Genomic DNA, 12,083 nt, shown 5'->3' on the forward strand with positions numbered 1-12,083 from the left:
TACAAGCTTATGTCATACCTTGATTCTTAGGGATTCTTAGTAGAAGGGATTCTTACCACAGAGGATCACTGTTTACAAGCTTATGTCATACCTTGATTCTTAGAAATCTCTCATGGGCTTGAGTACCTTTTACAGGTGCTAGATCATCAGTATGCAGGGATAAAGAAGCTGTACTGGCCAAAGGATGGAGAGGTATGACAGCACTGAAGCAAGGATTTGTTTAAGTGCAAAATTACTTGCTGAGTTTAGTACAAAGCAGGAAAGGTAATACCTTTGATGATACCAGTTTCTACTGGTGAACTGCCAATGTTGGATGTTTTAATCCTACATTTTACTTCACTGACAAAGGCTCACACGGGGTAAAGTATCTCTTTACATAATGTTTGCCATTCATACTCTGGGACCGATACAGTAACAATTATTTAAAAGTCCAATGCCACTTACTTTGGTGGGGTGAAATTACCGGGAGATATTGAAAGATTAGGAAGCATTCATTTTCTTTGCATAACGTATTTATTCTTAGTCAGCTTAGTCAGTTTTTCTCCACAATGTTGACAGTCGAACTCTGTGAGAAAGCCCCATCTTTGGTTTAGTGTGTGCTAGCAGGAGAAAAGTAAAACTGTCCCTGAGAAAGTGGAAAGATGTGGAATGGGCTCCGATTTCAAAAACATCCCAAATCTACAATGCCTGATTCTGGAGTGGGAACCAAATAACCTTTCTAAGGGATGTTAGCTTTTTCTGGTCTGCTGGCCACATCTGGTGTATATACAAGCAGCCCCAGTCCCTTATGGGACACATGCATGTACACATCCCCATAGAGAAGCACAGTGGCGGACTGGCCAGGGTGTCAGCTTGCCCGATGGCAAGTGGGCCCTGATGAAGTGGGGCCCCCTTCAACATTAGACAAGATGTTAAAAATGTTAGTGACCTTTTAGTAGCTTGAAAATACAATGGAAGTTCCAATATTATTACTGTATGCAACTAAAATTTACGTTGCATTACTATTTTAATAATTTTTTAAAATAAAATCATTTTTCGAGGAAACTTTGAATTTAAGAATACAATAAATAACTATGAAAAAATAATTCCGATTCGGGTTATATGAGGCCGACGCTTACGTTATACAGGCTCGGATCTTTACTATTGCAACTGTGCAATGAAGCTTAGCTGGGAATTTTAATTGTACCTTTTTTCCACTTATGTATGTTTTGAAATTTTTATTTATTTCTTATAAAAATTAAATGATAGCTTTACAGTTGTGGGTGGACCCCCCTCTGTCTCCTGGCAACCAATATTTTTAGACCCCACTGGAGAAGCATATCAATTCCTACAAGTGCTTCTCTGACTGCCATGCTCCCGGGAATTGTTCTGGTTCAGTGCTGGGATTATGGGAAGGAGGATTTCAAAGAAACCCTTTTGAGCATCTCACTGGCCGTTGTCATTGCTTAATCCCTCCTGCGCTAAATTGCTCTGCTCTCCCTAATGCTGAGATTAACACCAAGAGCTTTCTCTGCAGGGTGAGACATGCATGCCAGGAAAAAGACACCTATCTATGCACTATTAAAAGGTAAAGGTCCCCTATGCAAGCATGGGTGGCGTCACATCCCGACATTTCCTAGGCAGTCTTTGTTTACGGGGTGGTTTGCCAGTGCCTTCCCCAGTCGTCTTCCCTTTACCCCCAGCAAGCCGGGTACTCATTTTACCAACCTCGGAAGGATGGAAGGCTGAGTCAACCTTGAGCCGGCTACCTGAAACCAACTTCTGTCGGGATCGAACTCAGGTCATGAGCAGAGCTATTGACTGCAGTACTGCGCCACGGGGCTCTTATGCACTACTACAAGGTTACCCCCCCTTTTTTTTTGCACTACTACAAGGTTACAAAAAAATCGCACAGTACAACCAAACCGCTATAACAAATTATATTCAGCATGTGTGCTCACAAATATACATATAACAATAATACAATCCCAATAGTGCACCTACATACATGCATAGGTGTGTATGTGCGTGTGTGTGTGTGTGTGTGTAGTGCCGTCAAGTCGCAGCCGACTTATGGCAACCCCTTTTTTGGGGGGGTTTTCATGGCAAGAGACTAACAGAGGCTAGCCTGGGCCATCCAGGTCAGGGCACATACATACATACATACATATAAATACATCAAAAATAAACACATATACATACATGCTCATTGGCTAAAAGCCTAATAGTATCTCTTCAATGGTCTAAAAACTAGACATAAGTTATTCAGTGATGGCTGAACGCCTAAATACGTAACCAAATTAGTCCAAGAACATGCGCAAAACAGTCCAAGAACATGTAGGTGCACTATTGGGGTTGTATTATTATTGCATTATTGCACTATTGGGGTTGTATTATTATTATTGTCGGGGTTGTATTATTGCACTATTGGGGTTGTATTATTATTATTGTCGGGGTTGTATTACTGCACTGCTGGGGTTGTATTATTATTGTCCGGGTTGTATTATTGAACTATTGGGGTTGTATTGTTATTGTCGGGGTTGTATTATTGCACTATTGGGGTTGTATTATTATTATTGTCGGGGTTGTATTATTGCACTGCTGGGGTTGTATTATTATTGTCGGGGTTGTATTATTGCACTGCTGGGGTTGTATTATTATTGTCGGGGTTGTATTATTATACTATTAGGGTTGTATTATTGTCGGGGTTGTATTATTGCACTATTGGGGTTGTATTATTATTGTCGGGGTTGTATTATTGCACTATTAGGGTTGTATTATTGCACTGCTGGGGTTGTATTATTACTGTAGGGGTTGTATTATTGCAATATTGGGGTTGTATTATTATCGTCGGGGTTGTATTATTATACTATTAGGGTTGTATTATTGTCGGGGTTGTATTATTGCACTGCTGGGGTTGTATTATTATTGTCGGGGTTGTATTATTGCACTATTGGGGTTGTATTATTGCACTGCTGGGGTTGTATTATTATTGTCGGGGTTGTATTATTGCACTGCTGGGGTTGTATTATTGCACTGCTGGGGTTGTATTATTACTGTAGGGGTTGTATTATTGCAATATTGGGGTTGTATTATTATCGTCGGGGTTGTATTATTATACTATTAGGGTTGTATTATTGTCGGGGTTGTATTATTGCACTGCTGGGGTTGTATTATTATTGTCGGGGTTGTATTATTGCACTATTGGGGTTGTATTATTGCACTGCTGGGGTTGTATTATTATTGTCGGGGTTGCCTTACTGTCGCCTAGAGGCACCTGGTCGGCCACTGCGTGAGCCGACTGCTGGGCTCGACGGGCCGCGGTTCGGTCCGGCGCGGCTCTCCCGCCGCTCTCTGTCCTCCGTTTGTGAGGGCCCGCGCTGAGTGCGATCTGCTGCAGCGGCCTGGTCGTCCCGGGGGAGAGACGCGACCGGCGCGCGAGACGCTGATGCGCCCCATCGCAGCCACGCCGTAGACCTGACGCGCGGCGGGGCTGAATCACGGCCTCCCTCCCTCCCTCCCTCGCTCCCTCCGCCCCTCCTTCCTTCCCAGCGCCGCTCTCTTCCTCAGCAGCAGGAGCCGCCGGCCGGCCCAACTCTCGGCTCGCCTCCTGCCCTCCCTTCCCTTCCGGCCGCCGCTCCGCTCTTCCCCCAGAGGAGCGTCCGAGAGCGCCTGTCCCTCGACGCTCCCCGTACCGCTCTTCCCCCAGAGGAGCGTCCGAGAGCGCCTGTCCCTCGACGCTCCCCGTACCGCTCTTCCCCCAGAGGAGCGTCCGAGAGCGCCTGTCCCTCGACGCTCCCCGTACCGCTCTTCCCCCAGAGGAGCGTCCGACAGCGCCTGTCCCTCGCCGCTCCCCGTACCGCTCTTCCCCCAGAGGAGCGTCCGTGGCGGCCTTTTGTCCCTCGACGCGCCCCGTCCTGCCGATGCTCCCGGCTTCGCTCCCCTCGGAGCCTCTTTCCAAGATGGCGGCCGCACGGCTGGCTCTGCGCGGCCGGGCCCCTGCAGCCGGCTAGCCGGCGGCGCGCGTCGGCCGGCCTCCGCCGCCGGGCCTCCTCCGCCTCGTCGCCGGCCAGGGCTGCAGAAGGGGTCCCGCCGACGCCAGGCCGGCCCCGGTGCACGCATGAGAGACGCCGCCGCCGCCGCTGCTGCCAGAGCGATGGAGGAGCCGGAGCGCAGCTCTTCGGCCTGCAGGTCAGGGGACCGGCGAGGGGCGCGTGGATGGGGAGGGAAAGAGGGGAGAGGTGTGTGTGTGTGTGTGTGTGTGTGGGCCAAATTACCCCCGCTTCCGCTTGCAGCTGCCCTGAGGTCTTTGCCCCATTAGGAGGCTGCCTTCCCTTGACAATAGGCTCCCCCGGTGCAGCTTCCGCCTGCCCTGCTGCTGCAAGAGTCTTTTTGTGTGTGTGGATGCTGTCCTATTTCTTTATGTTTGTATTATTTTCTGCTGATGAAACACATGCTATGTTATTTACTTCTGTTGTTGCATTTTGCCAGTTGTATCTCTAATCCAAGTTTAGACTTCTGTATTTCAGGTTTGCATCCCAAAGCTTTAACTGCTAAGGGACCTCAGGAGTAGTTACAATGCTTTACGCTAAGCTTTTGTTAGCTGTTACTATCAGTGAGTGTCCATGTTACCATTGCATCTTTCAGTGTTTTACAAAGATGACATTTAAGAACATCTAAGACTAAGCATGGAAGCTTGGGCTACCAAGCAAAGCAACTTCTAATGGTTCTGATGCCACTGATTGAAATGATTCAGTGGCTTCACTGCATACTGATGCTTTTTCCCCTAGTATATCATTTCTTTACAAGAGAACACAATAGTTTCTGTGTCTGATTTGTTTAAATTAAAGGCCCTAATAATTAGAAATTAAAAATGTCACACAGAGAAGCAAGTACAGGGTGTCTGATGCAATCTTCTGATCAACATCAGCAGGTCTTCAGTTTAGAGCAGTGGTTCCCAACCTTTTTTCGACCAGGGACCACTAGGGCTTTTTTGTTCGGTGCAGGGACCCCAAGGTTCAAAATAAAAATCCCGGGAATTCGAAAATAAGCTTTAATCATCACTGTTAGTTAAACATTCAACTTAGAATTATATTTGAATATGTATATTTTGTAATAGAGAACTTTTAATTGAAACTATTAATTTATGATGGGTTTGTAACTTTGTTTCGCGGACCTTAATTTAGTTCTCGCGGGACCCCTGGGGGTCCACGGACCCCCGGTTGGGAACCAGTGTTTTATCCCTTAGAACAGGGGTGGGGAACGTCAGGCCCGGGGGCCGTTTAAGGCCCGCGAAATCATTTGGTCTGGCCCTTCGTGGGTCCTGGCAGATCTCTAGCTCAGAAGGATCTAAGACTGGCGATCCGCCCCCTCCCACGGACAGGAATAGCCTCTATTGAAGGTGGATGTGAGTTTGTTTTGCCAAGAAAAGGAACCTTCTTTCCCCCCCTTGCAGAAGGGTCATTAGCTATAGAGCTGCTAGGACCAACCAAGAAACTCTGTTAGCCCTTTCCCATTCGGGCCACGGAGAAACATATTGGCCAGCTAATTTTTAACTTGATAATTTTGTATGGCCTGCGAATGATGTTATCAATATCCAAATGGCCCTTGGCGGAAAAAAGGTTCCCCACCCCTGCCTTAGAAGCTCCTTGATCCGTTGATCTTGAGCAGCCCCTATCTAGTGTTGGAGGGATATAAGGACTGGAACAAATCTTGCCACTGACAATGTAGCCTTGGGGTCCCTGTCGCTTAGTAAAAAAGGCATTATGTCAGTCACAGAGGCATTGGATTTGTATATTAAAAGGGGGGAAATATAGTGCGATCGAAGTTCCTCGTAAAAGCGGCATTCCAAAAGGGCATGGGCTAATGAGTCAATAGAGCCAGAAGAGCAAGGGCAGATCCTGTCTGAGTATGGTATATTCAGAATTCTGCCCTGCATTACCATAGAAGGGTTAGCATTCAATCTAGCCAAGCAAAAAGCTCTACAGCAGTGGTTCCCAACCTTTTTTTGACCAGGGACCACTAGGACTTTTTTGTTCGGTGCAGGGACCCCAAGGCTCAAAATAAAAATTCCGGGAGTTTGAAAATAAACTTTAATCATAACTGTTAGTTCAACATTCAACTTAGAATTATATTTAAATATGTATATTTTATAATAGAGAACTTTTAATTGGAACTATTAATTTATTATGGGTTTGTAACTTTGTTTCGCGGACCTTAATTTAGTTCTCGCGGACCCCTTGGGGTCCATGGACCCCTGGTTGGGAACCAGTGTTTTATCCCTTAAAACTCCTTGATCCGTTGATCTTGAGCAGCCTATATCTAGTGTTGGAGGGATATAAGGATTGGAACAAATCTTGCCACTGACAATGTAGCATTGGGGTCCCTATCGCTTAGTAAAAAAAGGCATTATGTCAGCCACAGAGGCATTGGATTTGTATGTTAAAAGGGGGAAAATATAGTGCAATCGAAGTTCCTCGTAAAAGCGGCCTTCCAAAAGGGCATGGGCTAATGAGTCAATAGAGCCAGAAGAGCAAGGGCAGATCCTGTCTGAGTATGGTATATTCAGAATTCTGCCCTGCATTACCATAGAAGGGTTAGCATTCAATCTAGCCAAGCAAAAAGCTCTGCAGAGACGAGGAGTTGTGTCAGATAATATGTATAAGCAGGCAGACCACGTGGAGGGGGTATTCCGAAGAACTGGGATGAACAGACGCGACGGGCACGAAAAGTAGTGCTGTTATAATCGAGCTCTTTAATGCGCACTGTTTGATGCCGTGCATCACCATCAGTACTGCTGTCGTCGGGTGCAGCTCGCCACCTGCTTTGCTTTGGAGTAGCCCCGTTGGTTTTTGTAGGGCCGTGGAAGGACTGGGCTGCAGCCTCGGGGCTCTCGTTCTCGGGCTCAGAAAAGCAGCCCTTACAGAAACAAGATACGGCGAAGCATGTTTTCAGATCTTTGTGGTGGGAAGGAGCATCTGGAAAACTGTGTTTGGGTTTCAGGGACGGTGGTTAAAATGTCTAACTCGTCCAGGCACACTGTGTGCTGTACTGTTTCTTCCTGGCCCCAGAAGAACCTTTTGAACATCTTCATCTGTGGCACAAGTGAAAACCAAAAAAATGTCACATGTAATAAGCCTGATATTATTCCCACACAGGAGTAAATCTTAGTGCATTGCATCCATTGGAATAAAATGTGTTTTGGATGGTAGCCTAAGTTTCTTGCTTCTGTGAGACCTCTTGTGGCCTCTGTTGCTGCTTTACTCATTTCATTGGAGGAGAAAGTTGTGAAGACAATAATTTTCTGATGGTTGTGGCAGATGGGTGCTGCAGTTGTAGGGATAACAGTAGTATGTGAGACTTTTTTAAGAAGTTTGTTTTAAGTATGTGATCATTAAAGTGTAGATTGTGCAATTGAAAATTTTAACTTTATATTTATGCAATCTTAACAAAGCAGATTTTGGTGATAGGCTAATTGGGAAAGGAAAAGTTATGCATAAGGAAAGAATGTCTTTTTCAGATAGCCCCTTTTTTGTTTGGAAAAAAAGCCATCATGATCTCTGCCTGTTGATTCCTCTTCCATTACTTACAAGTTCACGAGGGGTAACTGTTTCAATTGCAGCTAAAACAATAGAACCTTGTGACACCTGAAAGAATAATAAATGTATTGTTTCTTGAGCTTTTTTCTGTTGCTAGATCAGAGTGGGGCTAGCAATTGTAGTTTGGATATTTCCAACAGAGATCTTGTGGGCTGCCTCATAAAATCAGGTCGCCTCAGTGATTCTTCTTCTGTACTTATAAGTCACACACCAGATAGAGTCCACAGAAGACATTTTAAAAATGTAAACGTGTTATTGTTAATATCCCCCACACTGCTTCCTGAATGTGTTCACATCCAAGTTGTTCCCAAATAAACAGGTATGCCACCTTTGAAGGAAAAAGAAAGGTAAAGGTAGTCCTCTGTGCAAGCACCAGGTCATTACTGACCCGTGGGATGACGTCACATGACGATGTTTACTGGGCAAAGGGGATTATAAATATAATACGTGATTTAACGCTTTCATTCAGTATTCTACTTGATCATAAGTTTATTTGTAGTGTGATTCACTTCATTCACCACTGAGGTGTTAGAACGAAATTTAGTATATGTATTCAGATCACAGTCCTGCATTTCAAGTTTGAATAACAGTTTGATGCCTTCACACAATTTCATATGAGAGGAGAAAAATGCAAAATAAAATGTACTGTTACACTTGAAGAATGAGACATCACAATGAAAGTGGGAATTGTTGTGTGTGCTGAGAACACCATTCTAGCATTCAGTTTTGAAAACTAAATTGGCCCCATGTTTGCATTTTATTGGGGGTGCTGCAGGAGATGTAACAACTAGATCATAAATGCTTCCTTTGAAAGTACGGACTCTCATACTGTGGTTTACTAGTTTGTTTTAAGTTACCCCCCCCCCCAATCCAAGGGCTCAGGACAGTGTCCTGTGTTCTTATCTTGTTCTATCCTCTGAATAGCCAGGTGAGAGAGATTAAACTGGGTGACAGTGGCTTGCCAAAGGCCACAGTGAGTTTTTGTGCATCAACCTGCATTTCTAATCTTAGGATCAGTTAGGTCTGCTGAAGCTTAATACAACTTGAAGTAAAGTTTGCAGCTGCCCTGGGGTTGATTTTGTATGCAGTCCACATATGGTTGTAGTCTTCATGTGATTGTTGCATCTTGTGTTGCTGAACTGATAACCTCATGGGCACCAGTTGGAATTGGCCTTTAGAAATGGGAATGGAAATAGTTTCATAGGTGTGATACCTTCAGATTTCCAGATGACTGTCAGACTACTGCATAACTCTTAGTAATTCCCAAGTAATTATTTCTCTTGCTTAGATAACATCCTGTTGATTCATTTTACTTCTTACCGCCAGGCATTCAGGAAATGCCTCCCTTTAAACAACTAGCAGTAAAAAGTATGGCTTACAAATGAAGAAGCTCCATTTCTGCAGCTGGAAAGGAAAGCTGAATGTACATTTAGAAGATAATGAAAGTCCCCTTTGATAAGTACCCAAAAGGAAGTTCTGGAAGATTGGGGTCTGCTGTATTCTGTTTGTGGCAGTAAAGCATCTGACACTGATTGTCTGAGTAAGTGTCTTTGGGGAACAGTGCTCTCAGGATATTTGCAGTCTACCTTCTGTGTGTGAAAGGAAAGTTTTCAGTTTGCCTGGAATTAAAACCTCAGACAGGCCCTACAAACAGAACTAGCTTTGCACTAGCTTTGAGGACTAGAAATAGGTCTTGGGATGCAGGAAAGGAGGCAAGGTAACTGAAGGAAGGGTGCAGCGAAGGCACAGAAGAAGCAATGAAAGAAGGGTAAATGAAAGGGCAGAGGAGACAGGAATTCAGGCAAGAAGCAGTAAAGACATTTTATGCTGTTTATGGTCACGAGAGAGGGAGAGAGGCAGGATTTCTAGGGAGCCTCAGCAGGAGACAATGGCTGAAGAAAGTGGAACATGGTGGGCAAGGGCTTCAAAAGCAGAATCTAAGGAAACATAGTGGTGGAGACACAGAAGGGAGGAGCCAAGGAGAAAGCAGGACTCACATAGGATCTAGAAAAAAGGAGCTGCTGTATACTGTTGTAAGGCCGGAAAGAGGCAAGAACAAAGCTACCAAGACCCACCACGGACTCCCACACAAAGATCCCCCTTCACATGTTGTCGATTTTAAAGTATCCTGATCCTAATTTGCATGTTGTAATATCATTATGCCATAAAACCCCTAAGCCACCTACCTGGATGTCTCATAATAGGCAAAATAATTAAAACAATGACACTGTTCAGGCGTCATGAGCTTGACAGGCACAAACCTAATGAATAGTCCTGTTTGCATGCTTCCTCCCTCCTTTTCATGTGCATGGTGCAGTTGAAGATGTTCATGCTTCAGAAGTCTTCTGACTAACAACAGTTTATCATGATGTCTGAATGCAGGTGCTTGGAAAAGTTGGAGTTGATTTCTTCACAACAAACCAGCTTCTGAACCACAATTAAGATTCTAAATCTTTACATGAATAAGTGTCAGAAAAGTCTGTGTTCAGAACATGCAGTACGGCATGTTATGAACATGGGAAACTTATGTTTTATACTGTTAAGTTCTCAGGTGGTGCTAGTTTTACATAGTATGTTCATTTAAGTCAGTTTTCATATTTCTGAGCTTTTTAACATAATGCAGCAATTTTGACCCCAACCGTAGCCTTAGCTGCTTTGGAGTAATCAAGTGCTTTTGTACCATGTAGCTCAGTCCTAAACATGTTTACTCAGAAAGAAGTCCCACTGAGCTCAGTAGAATTTACTTCCAAGTGTATATACTAAGAAAGAAATCTTACTCTGCAATTCCATGAGCTATTACTCTAGTATAAATCTGCTGATCAGCATGGGCTTAGACTGGAGTTACTCTGCACTGTTAGTAAGGCAAGTGATGAAGACCAAGTTCTTCTTGTTTCTGAAAATCTCTAATACAAACACACACTCACACCTCTTGTGATGCCACCTCTAGTGGAATGTAGCTGCTCTGAGAATATATGAAGATTCATGTTGAATCAGACTAAGAGTCCATCTAGTCTAGCATCCTGTTCCCAATTGGGACATTATATGCTTTTTGGGAAAACCATAAACAGACTTAATGACGACCTTATTTTCTCCAACAACTTGTGTTGCCTCTGAACATAGAACTTTCATTTAACTGTAATTGCTATTAGCAATCAGTAAGCCTCTGCTCCACAGTTTTATCTCATCTGTTAAAACATCTGAGCCAGTGGCATCCTCATATAGTGCTAACTTCTACATGATAAGTTAATTTTGCATTGTGTAAATAAATGTTTTAATCTTGAATTTTTTGTAGGTCATAGATCATAGAATTGAAAGGAGCCATACAGGCCATCTAGTCCAATCCCCTGCTCAATGCAGGATCAGCCTAGAGCATTCCTGACAAGTATTCATCCAGCCACTGCTTGAAGACTGCCAGAGAAGAGGAGCTCACCACCTCCCTAGGCAGCTGATTCCACGGCTGAATTACTCTTACTGTAAAAAATTTCTTCCTAATGTCCAGCCGGTACTCTTCCACCCATAATTTATACCCATTTTTGCAAGTCCTCTCCTCTGCTGCCAACAGGAACAGCAGCTCCCTGCCTTCCTCTGAGTGATAGCCATTCAAATACTTAAAGAGAGCAATCATGTCCCCCCTCCACCTTCTTTTCCAGACTAAACATTTCTAAGTCCCTTCGCCTTTCCTCATAGGGCTTGGTCCTTTCCTCATAGGGCTTGGTCTGTGTACCCGCTCCATTCTGTCCACATCCATTTAAAAGTGAGGCCTCCAGAACTGCACACAGTTCTCCAGGTGCAGCCTGACCAATGTGGTCTACAGCGGGACTATGACGTCTTGCGATTTGAATGTTATGCCCCTGTTGACATACTCCAAGACCTCATTAGCCTGTTTTGGATTTTTCCATTTTGGAATATTTTCATATACATAATGGGACCCAAATATAAACATGAAATTCATTTGTTTTATATACACTTTATACACATAGCCTGCAGGTAATTTTATACAACATTTTCAATAATGTTGTGCATGAAACAAAGTTTGTGTACATTGATGGTACATCTGTACCATCAGAAAGCAAAGGTGTAACTATCTCACCAGAATACTTGTATCAGCTGTTAAACAAGAGCAACAACAAACAAACAACAGTAGGCTTTCAGTGTCCACCTACAGTGCTGTGTTTTGATTAAAAGGTTACTGTACACTATCTTTTTAGGTGAGAAGAAGCAGTTGAGGGACCAGGAAGTGGGTCCTCTAGGGCAGAAGAGGCATTTTGCTGGATGGCTTTTAAAAATGTTTCCTCCAGAGTCATCTGCTTTGTTAACAACTGTTTTTGTCTTAGAAGTCTCTCTTTAATTTTATAAAATGACATTATTTCTTGTTCTGCTATGAATGCACGCTGCTGTAGTCCTTCAATAAGCCCATCACACATTTTCACCATGTCATCTATAGGCACTTTTGCTGCACTGTTAATGAAGTCATCTTCATCGTCACTGTTATCACAATCACCTTGA

General features: G+C 43.9%; 1 protein-coding gene across 1 annotated transcript in view; it reads left to right on the forward strand.

Annotated features, from left to right (window-relative positions):
- Positions 1 to 4,087: 4,087 nt before the first annotated feature.
- The window catches only part of MAP3K4 (mitogen-activated protein kinase kinase kinase 4), an 84,631-nt gene continuing 76,635 nt past the window's right edge, over positions 4,088 to 12,083 (forward strand). The window contains exon 1 of the mRNA XM_056852412.1: positions 4,088 to 4,170. Coding sequence (XP_056708390.1) covers positions 4,100 to 4,170 — 71 coding nt within the window. The 5' untranslated portion in view covers positions 4,088 to 4,099. The remainder of the gene's footprint in view (positions 4,171 to 12,083) is intronic.

This window comes from Euleptes europaea, chromosome 7 (assembly GCF_029931775.1).
Source record: "Euleptes europaea isolate rEulEur1 chromosome 7, rEulEur1.hap1, whole genome shotgun sequence".
Lineage (NCBI taxonomy): Eukaryota > Metazoa > Chordata > Lepidosauria > Squamata > Sphaerodactylidae > Euleptes > Euleptes europaea.